Here is a 15,437-nt window from a genome sequence, read left to right on the forward strand (position 1 = left end):
TGCTCGTCACCAGTTGCAGCACAAATTCTGGGGAGCGAGCAATAATTAGCACAAATTTCGTAGAACACGATAGCGGGTTCAGATTTGTAATTTCTCAAGAAAATTTTCCTTGAAGGGGGGGGGGTCTGCGTCACGGAGCTTTAATTTTCCTATTATCACCATTTGTGATGTATCGAATAGAAAAAAAGAAATTGTAATATGATGCTATTGAGTGAGGTTTACCTGGTGTATTCTCCTGCTTGGCCAGGACCTGGTGCTTTTGCATTCAAACCATTATTCTTTGGATCGGACAGAGTAAACGATTGACCATACAGTGGGACACCCATTACTATTAGATTACCAAATCAAAGAAAAAATGAATGAATTAAACCAAAGTAATAAATTGATTGTAAAAGTGAATATACCTAATTTACGTGGTGGCGTTCCTTTTTCTATCCAATATCGAATTGAATAATTCTACAATAAATAAAAAATAGTTTAGTTAATTTTTGTTTATTTTGATGAATAAAATCAAACTGATAGTTACAGAGTTGAAGAAATCAACTTCATCTTCAGGATGATAGTACAATGGAGCGACGTGTCCAGTTTTTTTGTCCCACTGTCCATGGAAATCATAAGTCATTACAGCGATCCAGTCAAAGTACTTGGCCAATTGTGGCACATTGTAGCCCTTGTCAATGATAGTTTTACTTGGCGATACAGCCGATGACAAAAGCAAGTTTCTTGGTTTGAATGCAATAGAGAGTTCACGAACTAAATCAGTGAAGCCTTCTTTTTCGTCTGAAAAACCACGGTTGCATTCGGTCTGCCAACAAACTTTTTGAATGGTAAATAACAAATATATAAATAACATGTTCAAAACCGCCAATTTTCCATTGCAAATGTTTACCTGGGTATTCCCAATCCAAATCTAAGCCATTGAATCCATATTTCTCCAAGAATTGAACTGCTTGTTCAACAAATCGTCTTCGCGCTGATGGACTGCGTACCAAACGACTATATTTGTCACCTATACGTAGTTATAAGTTGTGATAAATTATAAAATGTCACACAATTGCGTCAATGATTGAGCAAAACCAACCTTGTGAATCATTCCATCCACCCAAAGCCAATGAAACATTCACTCCCTTCCGTTGATAACCAGCAACTCTTTCATAGAATTTGTTGTCAATATCGGCCCACGAATCATGTGTTCCTGTTTAATTTCGAAAAATGCATTTTATACATTTGTTAAAATGTCGTATACTGTACAATTACTTACGGATTGTAAGCTCTGAATAATCCAACACGGCAAAACCATAAACAATATGTGTACACAGTCTGGGATCTATATCATCTGGTGTGTATTTAGCTATTCCTTTACGATACCAAGCCCAATTCGTGAAGTAACAAACCAATTTATAGTCTCCTGAGAATTGTTTCACGGGCGGGCGGGGTACTACAGGTTTTGGTTTTTGAGTCGTTGTGGTCGTTGTAATCGGAATGTAACCACCAACTTCATTTCCTCCAGTTTCAGTCAAAACTGGACTACCTTCTTCTTTGCAATTGGCATCTTCGGGCCAATCACAGATGCTTGCCTGTGTATTCCAGTGCAATCCACTTGCACAACTACCCGCCTGCATGGTTCCGTGCAAACACATCAAATAATCCTGGCAACTGCCTGGGTAAGCTACATAGTCACGCCCTTCGCAGGGGTCATCTAATTGTACCTTCGAGAGTTTCCCGACAAATTTCAAATAGCGACTGGCTGGCAGACATCTTACTTTCGTTGCGTAGTCACACTGCAATAGGGTTTGATCGAATTGGAATCCGTAACCGCAGTCCTGTCGAACCCATTGATGATTAACACATATGTGATAACTCTCGCAATCATCAACGTTTGGTTTGTAGTCGCCATTCTGACAGAATTCTGATGGTTTATTGTATGGCTTTGGAGTCGTTGGTCGCAGTGTTGTGATTGGTTTTCTAGTTGTTCGGCGCGTAGTGAATTCTTCATCATACGAAATTGTGGATGTTGTGACCGGCTTTTTCGTTATGAATTCCTCGGATGGTGGAGTACGTTCTTCGCATTTGGCAGATGCCGGCCAATCGCAAAGATTTCCACTTTCATGCCAGTGTAAACCGCCAGCGCAACTATATTCAATGTATTCACCGTACACGCATTGATAGTATTTCGTACATTCGTATGCATGTCGCTTGTACTGTCCATCAGCTGAACAAGGACCTCCAGATACTGGCATCGTGTTTACCGGCACAGGTATATACTCTTCTTCGGGATCGATGTAGTTAGGTTCTGTGGTCGTTGTTGTTCTTCTTGTAGTTGTTATCGTCGTTGGTTCTTTAGTTGTTGTCGACTGTGTAGGCCACCAAGTGAATTCTGAAGATGGTTTTGAGGTTGTAGAACTTGGATTCCAACCTGGCCATGTTGTATGTTCACTTGGTCCGGGTCCTATGCCATCTGGACCAACTGTTGTTGTAACAGGAGCAACAGGTGTTACAGGCTCGGCTGGTCTTTGACAATTACCACTAACTGGTTTTGGAGAGGAAAGCCGGTTGAACGCCCGATTGATTGAGCTCAACAATGGGAATGCTTCGAAACAGCATCGATTTGAGAAATCGTCCAAATCTACAGTCCATGCGGCAATTCCGCCTAAACCTGAATCTAACACATATTTGGCTTTGTTGGCAACAGAATCATAGTCTTCGAAGCCAACCCACTGATCTTCAAACATTGCAAATGGCCCAGATTTTTGAGATGCTCCACGACCTTTGCGCCATCCCTGGTTCTTAATACGATCACATACTTCATAGTATGCTAACATACCCGGTTGTTTAGTAACTTCGCCAGGCTTTCCAGGTCCTCGTGCTGAAATACCTTCTCCTACCAACCGCGTTTCTTTCGCCGCCAATGTGAAAGATTGTCCGTAAAATGGCACACCAACAATTATTTTGCGTGGATCTGCACCCTGGCTTTTCAGCAATTGTATGGTATAGTCTGTATTGTATTGCGGATATTTGTCATCAGGTTTTCCATACAATGGACTGATATGACCCGTTTGTTTTTCCCAAGCACCGTGATAATCATACGTATAGATAGTCAAAAAGTCTGCTGCATTTGACAATTCTTCGATTTCGTATGACTTCAAAATGATCTCTTTGTAACCTGAAATGCCTACTCCCAAGATGAGTCCATGTTTATTGAATTCGGCCGAGATCTCTTTGATCAAACGAGTAAAATTTGGTTTATCGCTCTCTGGGCCCTTGCGGCAATCAGATTGCCAGCACCTGGGGTAATTCCAATCGAAATGGATACCTTGGAATCCGTATTTCTGCAAATATGGTATCAACTGTCTAATGAAGTTTCGCCGAGCTAAACTATCACTGACTAAACGTGAATATTTGTCACCTGTGGAATCAGTCCATCCACCGATTGCCAGCAAAACAGGAACATCTTTTGAAAGTGATGTGGTTCGGCGATACAAATCATTATCCAAATCAGCCCATTTATCGAATTCTTTCACGGTGAGTGTGGTTGGATCCAAAGAGCCGAATGAGTAAATAATGTGTGTGCATAATTTCGAATTGAGCAATTCAGGTACGAATTTGCCATCTTTAGCACGATAAAATGACCAATTAGTTAGATAACAGAGAATTTTTTTCTCATCACTTTTGGCTTCTTTTGTTGATCCGCGATATCGTGATAAAATACTGTCGTGAACCGTTCTTGTGTCTATCAGCTGTTGATAGGGGGAGTCTGAACGAAAAGGCTGTGGATTTAATAGATCGTACGTTTTTGGAATGAAATAAGCACCATAAGCTCCCGCGAGTGTCTGTTGATATGTTGGGTTAATATTACTTGATGCTACCTCAGGGTCCTCTTCGTATCGAAGTGAATCGCTTTCGGGGCGAAATTCCACCGACTCACGAATGAAGGATTTTACATCGGAGTTTCTATAGAAATGTGATTTGCAGATTAACAATTTAGTCTAGTATCGTGAATAATTTACTTACTGAATTGATGGCACGCTTTCTACCGCACTTCGAAGCGGTAATGCTGTCTCACCGTATGAAACAGAGATCAATGCTTCATTTTTCTGACCAAAACTGGGAGGAACGCTTTCTACAGATGATCGCAGGAACGATGGTGCACCTGCTGGTGGCTGATGTTGGCAAATTGTCTCACTCAAAAATAAGATTGCGAAGAGCTGTAAATAGAAAATTCATGAATATTCCACATTTTTACAAAATTCATTTAATAATAATAATTTGGAATAAATTCGGTTTTAGTTGTAATATCAGTCATTTAACTAGCATTCTTCATTACTTACCAGACAAGTTGCTGCTCGATTACACATTGTGCTTCTGTTTTTCACAGCAAAATGTGATGCACTATTGAATTCTAAAAATGGAAATGAAGATTATCTCAAAATCGTAAAAATATTATATACAAACAAAGCAATTGAAGGTAAATTTAATTAAATGATAATTCAGATTTTTCCGTACAATTATTTTCCGAATTTTTTTCGCCTTTAAATGAATATTTGTTCGTTTCTAGCCAACGACAGGCATAGCATTTAGTTTTCAACATTTAAAGGTTTTGCGTGAAAAGCAACACGTTAATTGCGCATTTAAGTTCAAATTCGCCGCTTATTATTAATATAATTGAATGTAATTGAACCTCAGTAAGAAAGTGCATGAGCTTGAGACTTGAAACAGATGTTAAGTTCGAACGTACTGAATGTCCCAGGAAATGAATAGTGGAACCTGTGCACTTAGACACAAAAACACGTCACAAATGTAAATAGCCAGAAGAAATAGTTTTATCTTTTCTTTTCTTTTATCTTCGTACATTTTTTGGACAAATTAATAAAACGTTTTTCAATTCATTTCACAAAAAGAATTCAATTGAAAGATTCACAAGGTCGAATAATATGTTTCATTATGGAGAATTGTCTAAATAATTTAGGTATTGTAAATTATTTTTATCCGGTGTTTGTTTCGAGAATACCAAATAAGGCTAATTCTATTGACTAGATCGAGAGGAGAGTAAGTTCATCTGACTTTGTTGTGAAAGAGAAGAGTAAGTTTCTTTCGACTCAAAAATGGTTAAAGGCGAGTATGTTCATTTTTGGCGGGTCCTCGCGGTTTTCCACGGTTTCCGCGGAACTGATAAGAGATAACAACTTGGTGTCTTCGGCAAAGTTGTATCACTTGAGGTCTTCTATAACATTGCTGAAGTCAGTTATCTCTTATCTCTTATCAGCTCCGCGAAAAGCGCGAAAAATGATAAGAAAAAAAAAGTTCTATATAAAATTTGCTTTTTTATGTGCGCGATTTGCGCGCAACTGATAAGAGATAAGAGATAGATGTCTTCAGCAATGTTAAAGAAAACCTCAAGTGCTACAACTTTGCCGAAGACACCATGTTGTTATCTTTTATCAGTTTCGCGGAAACCGTGAAAAACCGCGGAGGTAGACGGGATGCCAACATACTTCCTTTTAACGCAGATAGAATCAACAGAAATCATACTCTCCTCTTTCAAAATATATTAGAATTTTTTCACATACTCTCCTCTCGATCTAGTCAATAGAATTATAAAAATTAAAATTTTGGGCGAAATTAAGAATTCGTTAAATTTGAGTATAAAAATAGCATAGGGACGAAGACAACTGCTAATTTTATTTCCGAAACAAGCATCAATTCAATAAACACTTTTCAGATAGTCAAAATATGGGGAGGCATATTTAATGGGTGACATTCCGTCACTTTTTATTTCAACAGTTTATTATTTCGTTGAATAATTTATATTCTTTGTGATTTGAAAAATGTGGTTTCCTCGTTTATTATTGACCAGAATGCGGCAGAAAGGTGATTGGTCATTTGTAATCGTATCACAACATTTATTTCCAATGCTTTTGTGTTTACGTGTTTTCTCTTTGTACTGCTATTGTTGACACAATTTTGCCAAACAATTAAATTGAAATAGAATCTGATCTGGAACTCGAATTGAAAAAAAGGCATGTAAACTACATCAATACCATTTGCATTGAGCACGTACAAGGCATGTATTCTTCAAAGCACTAAATTGAAAGAGAAAAAATAGCGCAAATGATACTGGTTAGCGCTACGATGCAATAATAACAGTTGGAAGTTTTTTTTTCGTTAAGTGTGACACTCAACAGTGTACACTGTCTGAATAAATATTAATCTGATATGAAACGCATGAATGGGCGAAGGTCCTACTAGTCACATCAAACATTGCATTGCATTGAAGAGCGCTTGAAGAAGACAACAAACTAAAACAATTGAATAACGTCTACAACTAAATGCGTTTCTGTATCGATGATGGTTTCATGCGCGACATTATGTCAATAATCGTAAAAAGTCTTCTTTAACATGCGCGATCGTTGTATGTGTCGGCATTTTTTGTTCACATAATTTGAGACAGTACGGCGAAATGACAAAAACTACATTTGTATGCTAGTTGAACTCATGGGTAGGGGCTTAAAAATTCAGACTATGATTGGATGAAAAAATACGTCTTTAGTTTTTTTACGAGTTCAAAATTGCTGTCTTATCTTGGAAAAAAAACAATCTTTTTTAAAATAAAGAACTACTAAAACAGCAACCAGAGTTTTCAAAACTACCCTCGTAATTGATAAATAATGAAAGAAAAATTATTATTCGAACTGTTGTTTGAAAAACTATGAATAAATCGCATGATTCGTACTTGATTAGCCCTTTGAAAATATCTTTTCAAAAGATCAATTTTCGGATACAGAACTCTCTTGTTTTTTTTAAATTTCCACAAAAAAACGCACACGAAAATTAATATATAAGGGTGATACTTTCTATTTAATCGACGTTTTTTTTTCATATAGAAAATTCTCTTGGTGCCAAAAATAACACCGATAAATTGAATAAAGAGTTTGTTGAACTCTTAGAATAGTCGAAGATTAATGAAAATACCTACCACTTTGTCACCACAAATTATTCCATCTATTTAATATTATCACAAAAGTTGAGTCACACTTTTTGTTACTCTTCTTCACAGATTTGTTTCTTTCTACAAACGAAAATAATACACTTGCAATGTGATAAACAATTTTTGAATTTAAGTTTAAACCAAAATTTTTGCGACAAAGACTCACTGATTCGAGTTCGCGCGCAAACACTTTCTTAACACCGTTGTGACTTGAATGATTGGAGTCGTCGTTTAGAACTATTTCCAATAAACGCATGTCGCCCGCTTTTATATGCGTTCTGTGCGCTCTCCCTGATTTCGTTTCACTACGTCCAAGACGGTTTTAATCGATATTCGAGTCTCATTCGCTTAACAAAAACGAACATCTGAAAGAAGAGCGAAAAAAGCGAACAACAACAACCACAAATTTTATCAATAAATACTGTTTTTTTTCTCTTTGTCTTTTGCCTTTAGTAACGCAGTTCATCGGAGTTTATCTTCATATCTTTTGGTATATTGAATTTTCGGCCAACGATATTTCTTTTCATTAGCGACTCGTTTGAACACCATGGAAATAAACATGAATTGAATTTAACGAAAAGAGCCGCATCGAAAAACACGCGTTTAGTATGTATATCAACGAACGAAAAATTGTGCATAATCTTTAGTTCATACAATCCAAACTTGTTTGCCTCATTCGATATTGTCATCGAATATGTTCAAGAATGACACTAGGCTTTTATTTATTTTTTTTGTATGACCATCTTCTTATTTTTCACTCAATGTTGTATTTGTGTGTATTCAAGCAAGTTTATGATGCGAAGTTTATATGAAATTCGGGACTATAGATTTGATTGACAGACACTACCTGGCAAGAAATGAATGACTGCGCTGTAAAGGAGGCAAAGTCTAGGCCATGCCCCTTTTTCCAAATCATCATAAAAAAATTGAAAATTCCATTGAATAATGATACTATTCCACCTTTGGTTTTTCTTTCTCATATATTGGCATCAGTTTTTATTTGATTTCATTGAGAAACGCCGAAATTATTTGATCTCATAATTAAGTTAATTTATGGCCATAATTTTAGATTTCGTATGGATCCTTCTTATTATTTTTAATTCGAATGGAGAGAGAAAAGAAATTCAAGTTGTTTCAAAATCGCCCGAAGGAATTAAATTCAGTCAACTAGGAGACTTGTACGCTTATGTGATAAGCTAACAGACGACAAAATAAATATACAACAAACAAAATGAGAATTTTTTGTGAGTTCAATGACTTCAATTGGGTCTCTCAACTTCTGAAATTTATCAGATTGCTGGCTCTTTTGCGTATTGCTTTCGACATCGCAATTTCTCCAATTCAATACAATAACATTTCAAGTTTCAGTTTATTTTTGTGGACGAATAATAATATCAAGAGGGAAGGAAAGATATTTCGATAAAATTTACAACTTTCGTTCGGTATTTTAAATGCTGATTTTATTATTGTATGTTTGTTCTCTGGCCTTTTTCTGCATTTTAATATTGTCGCCATTGAAATAAGATTGAATCATCTCCTTATAAGTGTTGAAGCAACGATTCTTGGCATGGAACGCAATTTCTTATCAAGAATAACAACGTGAAATAAATGAATGATTTTGATTTTTTTCCATAGAGTATAAATTGGATTGCTTTCATTTTTAATTTGATTTTAGAACATTCGATCGTCGAACGTTTTCCATACACTGCAGCATTTCGGCGTCTTTCTTGTTGATATCTGTTGCATTTAGAACAGCGTTCAAATGGTTATCCGCGCTCTGTAGTTTACACCATTTAAAAATAAATGATAAAAATAATTAATTTACGTGACTTAATTGAAATAGCTTCCAGAAGAAAATAATAGATAAAAAGTTACTAACACAATATTGCTTTAGGGCCTCAACGGACACCATTACATCCTGATATTCCAGGCTGGATAGTTTTGTTTCAATTTTTCGGTGCAAATGCTTCTTGAATGAGCACATAAAATCGGCGCTCTTAGTTACGAGTCGGAGTGTTTCACTTTCAGGGAAATAGGTTGCAGTCAGTGTATTTTTCAGCAAATTTATCGTATACATCTTCTGTTCGCCACATTTCAAAGTCATGGCTTTTGTTCGGCTTTCCAGATTCAGTTTTTCGGCAAATATTTCATCAAGGGGAACTGATTTTGGCACTAACACGCTGCAAACGAGACTTTTGCCATCCTTTTCAATTGATGCTTGATCAACTTGAGACATTGAGACGTTCATCATTTCACAATAGTCTGGCTGGTCAACGCGTACAGGAAAATTCAAATGTACAGAATTGCCGGCACGCACCGCTGTAGAAATGTTAACATGGAAGCATGGCAATTGTTTTTGTTGCAAATGAATAACCAATGTTAGTGGCACTGCTTGTGATAACTGGCTTTCGTTAAGCTTGACGTTCACATACACGTTTTCGTGTTTATCGTTTAACCATCGACAACATAAACTCCATAAATTTGCATTGAACTCATTTGCATATCTAACGGTGTAACAAATGGTTATGGTCACAAAAAATGATGTTGTTCGGTCATAGACCAGTGAATTCGATATGTATATCATGTTCAAATGTGATTCATGGTGTCGTTGAATCGACGGGTTTTGTGTCACTGTACAGGCAGCAACAAAGCGATACCTAATTTCACCAATATCATTTTCAATGTCTTCCATATCATTTCGTTTCAATTTGACCACATGTAGGATTCTCTGTTTCTCCTTCTGTTCATCCACCAAATTATCGAACGCATCTGATAGTTCGATCAGTTGATATTTAACGTTTGATAGCTGCTTCTGAATATTTCTGTCTATTTCGATCCAACTGCTGGTACGTATTTTTTCTTCCATCCGAATGGAGACTAAGAAAAAATGACAATTTTCACTGACGCACAGAATTTTCTTGAATTCCACCAAGTACGTCATAGCAACAATGCCCGACAAAGCAATTGACTTTCGTTTTAATTTGAAGACATCGAACTCCTTTTTAAACTCAATCAGTCCATACTCAATATCCAATCCGTTTGAAAACATGAAGAGTCCTTCGTGGTAATGATACGATTGAATTTCACTACCAAAATAGAAGTTCCACTTGCTGATAGTAGTTTCGCCACTGTTTAAATAAAGGATTTCCAGTGTTCCACTTTCTAACAGCAGAATAATGTTATCACTATTTTTTCCTGACCAGAAATCCACAATTTTCGTGGTGCACATAACTATTGGGTTTACTACAGGTTTTTCGTCAATGATGTGGATTGAGCAGAAGCTATTATCAATAGCTAGAAACAAGAAAGAATCATTATTTTCGTTGACAGCACCAAGTTCATTTGGAATTATTGTTCTCAGAAATTGATTCACGCTTGGGCCAATGAATTGCAGTTCTTTAATTTTGAAACGACATTGATGCCAAGTGTTCTGCAGCTCGATTATTTTTTCAAAACTAATATTGTATCCTCTCTCATCTGGTTCGTTATCTTGAAATGTGCCTGGATGAAAATCGACAAAAAATTCGGTGCCATCGAACGATGTCTTTATTAATGCAAAACCATTTCGTGTTGCACATATCGATTTCACGCCCGACAAATATTCAACAGTCATCAAATTTTTTGAGGATGTAAAATATTTGATGTGTCCGCTATTTGTCAGAATCGCTGACTCATTAGTACCCACTGCGATGTCGATAATATGCTCAGGAAAAAAAGATTTATGCAAATAGCTCCTGTGAGCCGGTTTATTGCTTTCCATATCTTCACCAAAATTGCGGAATATGAATGTATTGACTGTGTGGGCAGCGTACGTTGTTACGGCTCGAACTTTATCGTCATTCCCTATGCACGTAATGTCGATGGGATAAAATGGTTGCTTCGACGTAATTTTCCAAGAACTCAAGTGGTGTACGTTTACGTCCATCTGAAGAAAGAAAACAACTCTTTAAATAATAGTTTATTCAAGTGAATTTTGCAAATAATTTCAAAAGCAAACAAAGCACACAAAAAACCATTGATTCCCAGTGAATGAATTCAAATCGATACTTTATTGAAAGTTTGTAAAATTATTACAAAACTATTTATCCGGTATTAAAATTGAACTTAGTCTTTTTCTATTGTTTATAATAATAATAAAATTCGCAGTACTGATGATCCTAATGTTTGATTCCGAAATGAATATAAGCTTATTTTTTAATGGCACCGAGCCGATTGGGGTCTTGGCTCGGATAATGCACATTTTCATTGATTGGTGGTGGTGGTATTTGCATATTATCCGCATTCGGTGGCATGTTTGAAGGCAATGGAATCGATGAATATGGCGCTGGGTATGCGTTGTTTTGATATAATGCCTGATAAGCTGAGCTCGACATCATCGATGGCGGCAGCTGATTGAGTTTCAATCCAGGTGGCATTACACTGACATCGTTTGGTGTTAAGTTGAAGTAGTCGTTTGCAGGTATTGGCATTTGTGGTGTAGGTATGCTTGGTGTGCTATCAAAATTGCGATTGGTTTTCGTCGCTGTTGATTGTTTGGCCTGAGAGTGTGCCCATTTTATTGAAAGTTTCTGTCCGCCCAAAACTAGCTTATTAAATGTGGATTCTGCGGCCAATTCCGCCGAAGCTCTTTTTGTGTATTGCACGAATGCACATTGTTGTCTCGCCACCATCGTGATATTTCGAATTTCACCGTATTGATAGAAATTATCGCGAATATCTTTTTCGGATAAATGCTCCGAAATATTACCCACATACAGAGTGGTGATACTTTTGTCTTCTGGTGGATCCAGAGTGGGTAATTGTGCCGCCCGTTTCATTATTTTATCCGCAACCGGGTCGTTTCTGCCATAGTATCGATCCTTGATGTTCTGCTCGGACAATGGGTCATCAGGTTCATTTGGTTTATCATGTCTATATGGACACTCTTCACCACGCTTACATTCACCCTTCACCCAGAACGAACAAATATGCGGCTGATTTCGTTTGTAGTATGGTTGTGTTCTGGCCAATTTGGTCAGCATTTCGCTTGCACTTAATGATTTTCCAACAGTTCCCGCAGCTGATGTGCCATCGTCGTTTTTCAACTCAGCTTCGATTTTTTGTATGTAATATTCCTTATTAACATCGCTTTGAGGTAACTTGTCAACAATTTTTAGGGCAGCGTCACGCACTTGAATTGGCAATCCATATTCCAGATCAAGTAAACAGGTTTGGCACACGTTTTTCAGCTTGGCGCATGTTTGACAGATTTCAGTTTTTTTGAAACGCATACGTGCACCCGGACACCATCGGAATATAGTGAATGGCCGTGTACAAATTTTACATTCTTTGCCATAACGTTCCTTTATCATGCGAACGTAGGGATTATCGCCCAAACAAGTCTGGCATAAAATCGGAAATTCGGAATCTTCCCAATTCTGACGATTATACGTGTTTGTTGTTTTGGACATAGACATTTTGATGATATTTTAAGCAGCGTACCTGCCTTTTATCGTTAAAAACCTGAAACATAAAATGGGAACATGTTTTAGGAAATTGAATGGTCCACTAGTGCATTATATCTTATTTACCTAATGTTAATTTATTTTGCGTTCTGCGCTCATGTACCAATGAATGGATTTAAGTGAGTTGCATGTATGAATTTTGAACTAAACATAAAAAATGTGAACAATGTACCATACAAACAGATGTAATCATTTTCGAATGGAAATGCCTTTAATACTTAGTCCGACAAAATACCACGAAAAGATAACATGTGCTTATGTTTTGATGTTACGAAAAACACAGAACAATTGTGAGAAAATTAGGCGATTTGAACAACAAAGGAAAAAAAAAACTATTCTCCACTACTTTACACTGCAATTGTAACATAACCTTACAAATTTTATTTTATATTCACAAACAAATAACAAGTGATGAAAAATTATTCAAATTTTAAATAAAATAAATATTACCTTGAACCTTGCTTTTGTTGCTTGCGTTTCTAGAATCTAAAGTGCTTAAGATCAAAATGCTCCTGGAGTTTTTTTGTTTTTCCCTTAATGTTCATACGTTTACAAATGAAACATTCACTTCCACAGCTTTGCCTTCTTCACTAATGATTTTTTTGACAGTTGCATAAATTTGGTAACACGAAAGTGTTACCAGTGCTGAAACCAATTTTCGAAAATGCGTTGTTCGTTTCATATGCGAGCATTAAACTACGTATGGTTTCCAATCTTTCATTGGGTTGTTCTTTTTTTCGACAAATTATAATTAACATTTTAAATTAATTATTATTCACTTATTTTCATTGTTTGATACATTTAATTAAGTTTTGAATTTTATTTCACGAACATCACAAGATTTGCTCAATTTTGGTAACCCCCGATAGGGATTTATGCCCCTCTTTGCAGATTAGATTGTGGCCTTGAGAAGAAGAGAATGTCGAGCGCAGACACATTTCCAATGGGTTTTCATTCTGTTCATATCACTTCAGTTTGCAAAAGCATTCCAACAAGTTGCTGCCGCTCTATCTCACAGTGTCTGTTTATCTCGACGTTTGTTTTTCAACAGAGTTAACCGCTTTTTGCTTTCGCCGTGAATAAAAACAAAAACACCAACGAGATAACCCAAGTTATTATAAAGAGTCTCAGCTCAGTTTACCAATTGAATTTTTTAAATATAACATTTTGGAAATGTCAGCCGCCAAGAAAGTTTTGGTCTATGGAGGCCGTGGAGCATTGGGTTCAGCCTGTGTTTCGAAATTCAAAGAATTAAACTGGGTGAGAAACTGGTTTTTGTACCAGTGGTGATTCATTAACTTGATTTCATTTAATGTGATTCTTAATAGTATTTTCCATTCTTTATTGTATTTTATATCATGCATGAGTGACAGTTTTGAAACCTAATCCGAACTTTGTGTCAGTCAATCGAAAAAAAAAGATTGTTGATTGAAAAAATTATTGTTTCAATGAAAAATTGTGGATTTTCATGTTTGAAAAAATACACATTTTTAGTTGATTTGTTTCTTCATACCAATGACACTTACTGGTTTCGAAAAATTTCTTGAGTAACTCTATTGCGCCTGTTTGAAAATCAAACACTTATGACTTCAGTTTATTGATTTTTGCACTTGACCCCGTTGCGACCATTAAGACGGGCAGACAAATTTTGTACCAGCTCACACCAGACATCACTTTCGTTTACTTGATGATTTTTCTTTTCTTTTGTTTACTGTTTCCACAGTGGGTCGGTAGTATTGATTTGAATGCAAACGATCAAGCTGATGCCAATATTATTGTTGACAAGGACGCCGGATGGATTGACCAAGAAACTTTGATTCTGGATCAATTGCAAGGATTATTGAATTCCAATCAACTTGATGCTGTTATTTGCGTTGCGGGTAACGATATTTTTCAGATTTTAAAGTAGAATTGTCCACTGACTTGTTCTATAATATAAATGTTGAATGGTTTCAGGTGGATGGGCAGGTGGAAATGCAGAAAAGGATTTGGCCAAAAATTGCGAACTCATGTGGAAACAAAGTGTTTGGTCTTCAAGTATATCAGCTTCAATAGGCTCTCGCTTTTTGAAGTCAGGTGGTTTACTAACATTAACTGGAGCGGATACGGCTTTGAAAGGCACACCTGGTATGATTAGTTATGGAAAAGAATCAAGTTTTTATTTAAAGAAAAATGTATCAATTGGTTTTCGATAGGTATGATTGGCTATGGGTTGGCCAAGGCTGCAGTGCATCAACTAACCAAATCACTGGCAGCTCCTGGTAAAATTAAATAATAAAAAATAAGGCAATAGAAATACAAATCAATTAACTAAGTGAAAATTATGAAATTGAATTTCTCTAGCTTCTGGTTTGCCAGAAAACTCGTTGGTTGTTTCCATTTTACCAATAACGCTTGACACTCCTATGAACCGCAAATGGATGCCGAAAGCAGATTTCTCGACATGGACTCCGTTGGACTTTATTGCAGAGTATGAATAATTTGGAAAACACATAAAGATTGAACAAGAAATAATTAATTTATCTCATTTCAGAACATTTGCAAAGTGGACCGATGGAGATGAGCGACCAAAAAATGGCTCTCTAGTTCGTCTTGTTACCAAAGACAATAAGACAGCCCTGCTGGCTGACATTTAGTCGTTGTTTTCTTCGCATGAAGCTTTTATATATTAACTATATTCGGTCGGAAAATTTCTTGAATTTAATTGTTGCTGAATAAAACATATGAAAAGTCACTAAGTTTCATGCTCAAAACCAATTTGATATCATCTTTACAGGATTTGAATTGTATACAATACAATATTTTGTTATTTTCACAATTTTTGTAACAATGTATCTTTTTTTTATCAAATAAAGGCACATTTATCGCTTCATCGTTGATTTGAATACTTGAATAATAAAATCTATCAACTTATTATGAAAGAGATGGAACTATTTCGTATTGAACGC

At 36.3% G+C, this 15,437-nt stretch overlaps 3 protein-coding genes across 6 annotated transcripts in view; 1 reads left to right on the forward strand and 2 right to left on the reverse strand.

The window, feature by feature from the left end:
* Positions 1–7,307, reverse strand: part of LOC129568650 (probable chitinase 10) — a 12,755-nt gene extending 5,448 nt beyond the window's left edge. Inside the window, exons 1-10 of one of the 2 annotated variants that reach the window (XM_055446816.1) lie at positions 7,152–7,307; positions 6,974–7,066; positions 4,329–4,399; positions 4,012–4,205; positions 1,262–3,951; positions 1,082–1,195; positions 890–1,009; positions 527–816; positions 405–456; positions 223–328 (exon numbers count right to left, since the gene is read on the reverse strand). In XM_055446816.1, the coding sequence (XP_055302791.1) occupies positions 223–328; positions 405–456; positions 527–816; positions 890–1,009; positions 1,082–1,195; positions 1,262–3,951; positions 4,012–4,205; positions 4,329–4,355 (3,593 nt within the window). In that variant the 5' untranslated portion in view covers positions 4,356–4,399; positions 6,974–7,066; positions 7,152–7,307. Of the gene's footprint in view, positions 1–222; positions 329–404; positions 457–526; positions 817–889; positions 1,010–1,081; positions 1,196–1,261; positions 3,952–4,011; positions 4,206–4,328; positions 4,400–6,973 lie in introns of both variants that reach the window. The other variant, XM_055446815.1, reaches the window with a different exon arrangement.
* Positions 7,308–8,423: 1,116 nt separating this feature from the next.
* Positions 8,424–13,271, reverse strand: LOC129568652 (pre-mRNA-splicing factor RBM22). 3 transcript variants are annotated; one of them, XM_055446818.1, is made up of 3 exons: positions 12,940–13,271; positions 8,865–10,910; positions 8,424–8,762 (listed from the first exon to the last, which is right to left on the reverse strand). In XM_055446818.1, exons 2-3 carry the CDS (start codon positions 10,908–10,910, stop codon positions 8,646–8,648), a joined length of 2,163 nt encoding a protein of 720 aa, XP_055302793.1. In that variant the 5' UTR covers positions 12,940–13,271; the 3' UTR covers positions 8,424–8,645. The 3 variants fall into 3 exon arrangements, with proteins under 3 accessions (XP_055302793.1, XP_055302794.1, XP_055302796.1); XM_055446819.1 differs by lacking the exons at positions 8,424–8,762; positions 8,865–10,910 and adding an exon at positions 11,005–12,487 and having other exon boundaries at positions 12,940–13,097; XM_055446821.1 differs by lacking the exons at positions 8,424–8,762; positions 8,865–10,910 and adding an exon at positions 11,005–12,487 and having other exon boundaries at positions 12,556–13,091.
* Positions 13,272–13,401: 130 nt separating this feature from the next.
* On the forward strand, positions 13,402–15,361 carry LOC129568665 (dihydropteridine reductase). Its single transcript, XM_055446849.1, has 6 exons — positions 13,402–13,749; positions 14,213–14,369; positions 14,446–14,616; positions 14,685–14,750; positions 14,833–14,959; positions 15,023–15,361. Exons 1-6 carry the CDS (start codon positions 13,663–13,665, stop codon positions 15,123–15,125), a joined length of 711 nt encoding a protein of 236 aa, XP_055302824.1. The 5' UTR covers positions 13,402–13,662; the 3' UTR covers positions 15,126–15,361.
* The last annotated feature ends 76 nt before the right edge of the window (positions 15,362–15,437 follow it).

The sequence above is a fragment of the Sitodiplosis mosellana genome, unplaced genomic scaffold (assembly GCF_009176505.1).
Source record: "Sitodiplosis mosellana isolate CC-2019 unplaced genomic scaffold, AAFC_SMos_1.0 Smas_scaffold_21, whole genome shotgun sequence".
Taxonomy (NCBI): domain Eukaryota; kingdom Metazoa; phylum Arthropoda; class Insecta; order Diptera; family Cecidomyiidae; genus Sitodiplosis; species Sitodiplosis mosellana.

Excerpts from the sequence above, each read along its gene's own strand:
- LOC129568652 (XM_055446818.1), bottom strand. The coding sequence starts at position 10,910 with ATGGACGTAAACGTACACCACTTGAGTTCTTGGAAAATTACGTCGAAG. Across the intron at positions 8,763-8,864 it reads AGGCCCTAAAGCAATATTGT|AGCGCGGATAACCATTTGAA; the intron begins GTTAGTAACTTT and ends TGTAAACTACAG.
- LOC129568665 (XM_055446849.1), top strand. The coding sequence starts at position 13,663 with ATGTCAGCCGCCAAGAAAGTTTTGGTCTATGGAGGCCGTGGAGCATTG. Across the intron at positions 14,370-14,445 it reads TGCTGTTATTTGCGTTGCGG|GTGGATGGGCAGGTGGAAAT; the intron begins GTAACGATATTT and ends GAATGGTTTCAG. Across the intron at positions 14,960-15,022 it reads CCGTTGGACTTTATTGCAGA|AACATTTGCAAAGTGGACCG; the intron begins GTATGAATAATT and ends ATCTCATTTCAG.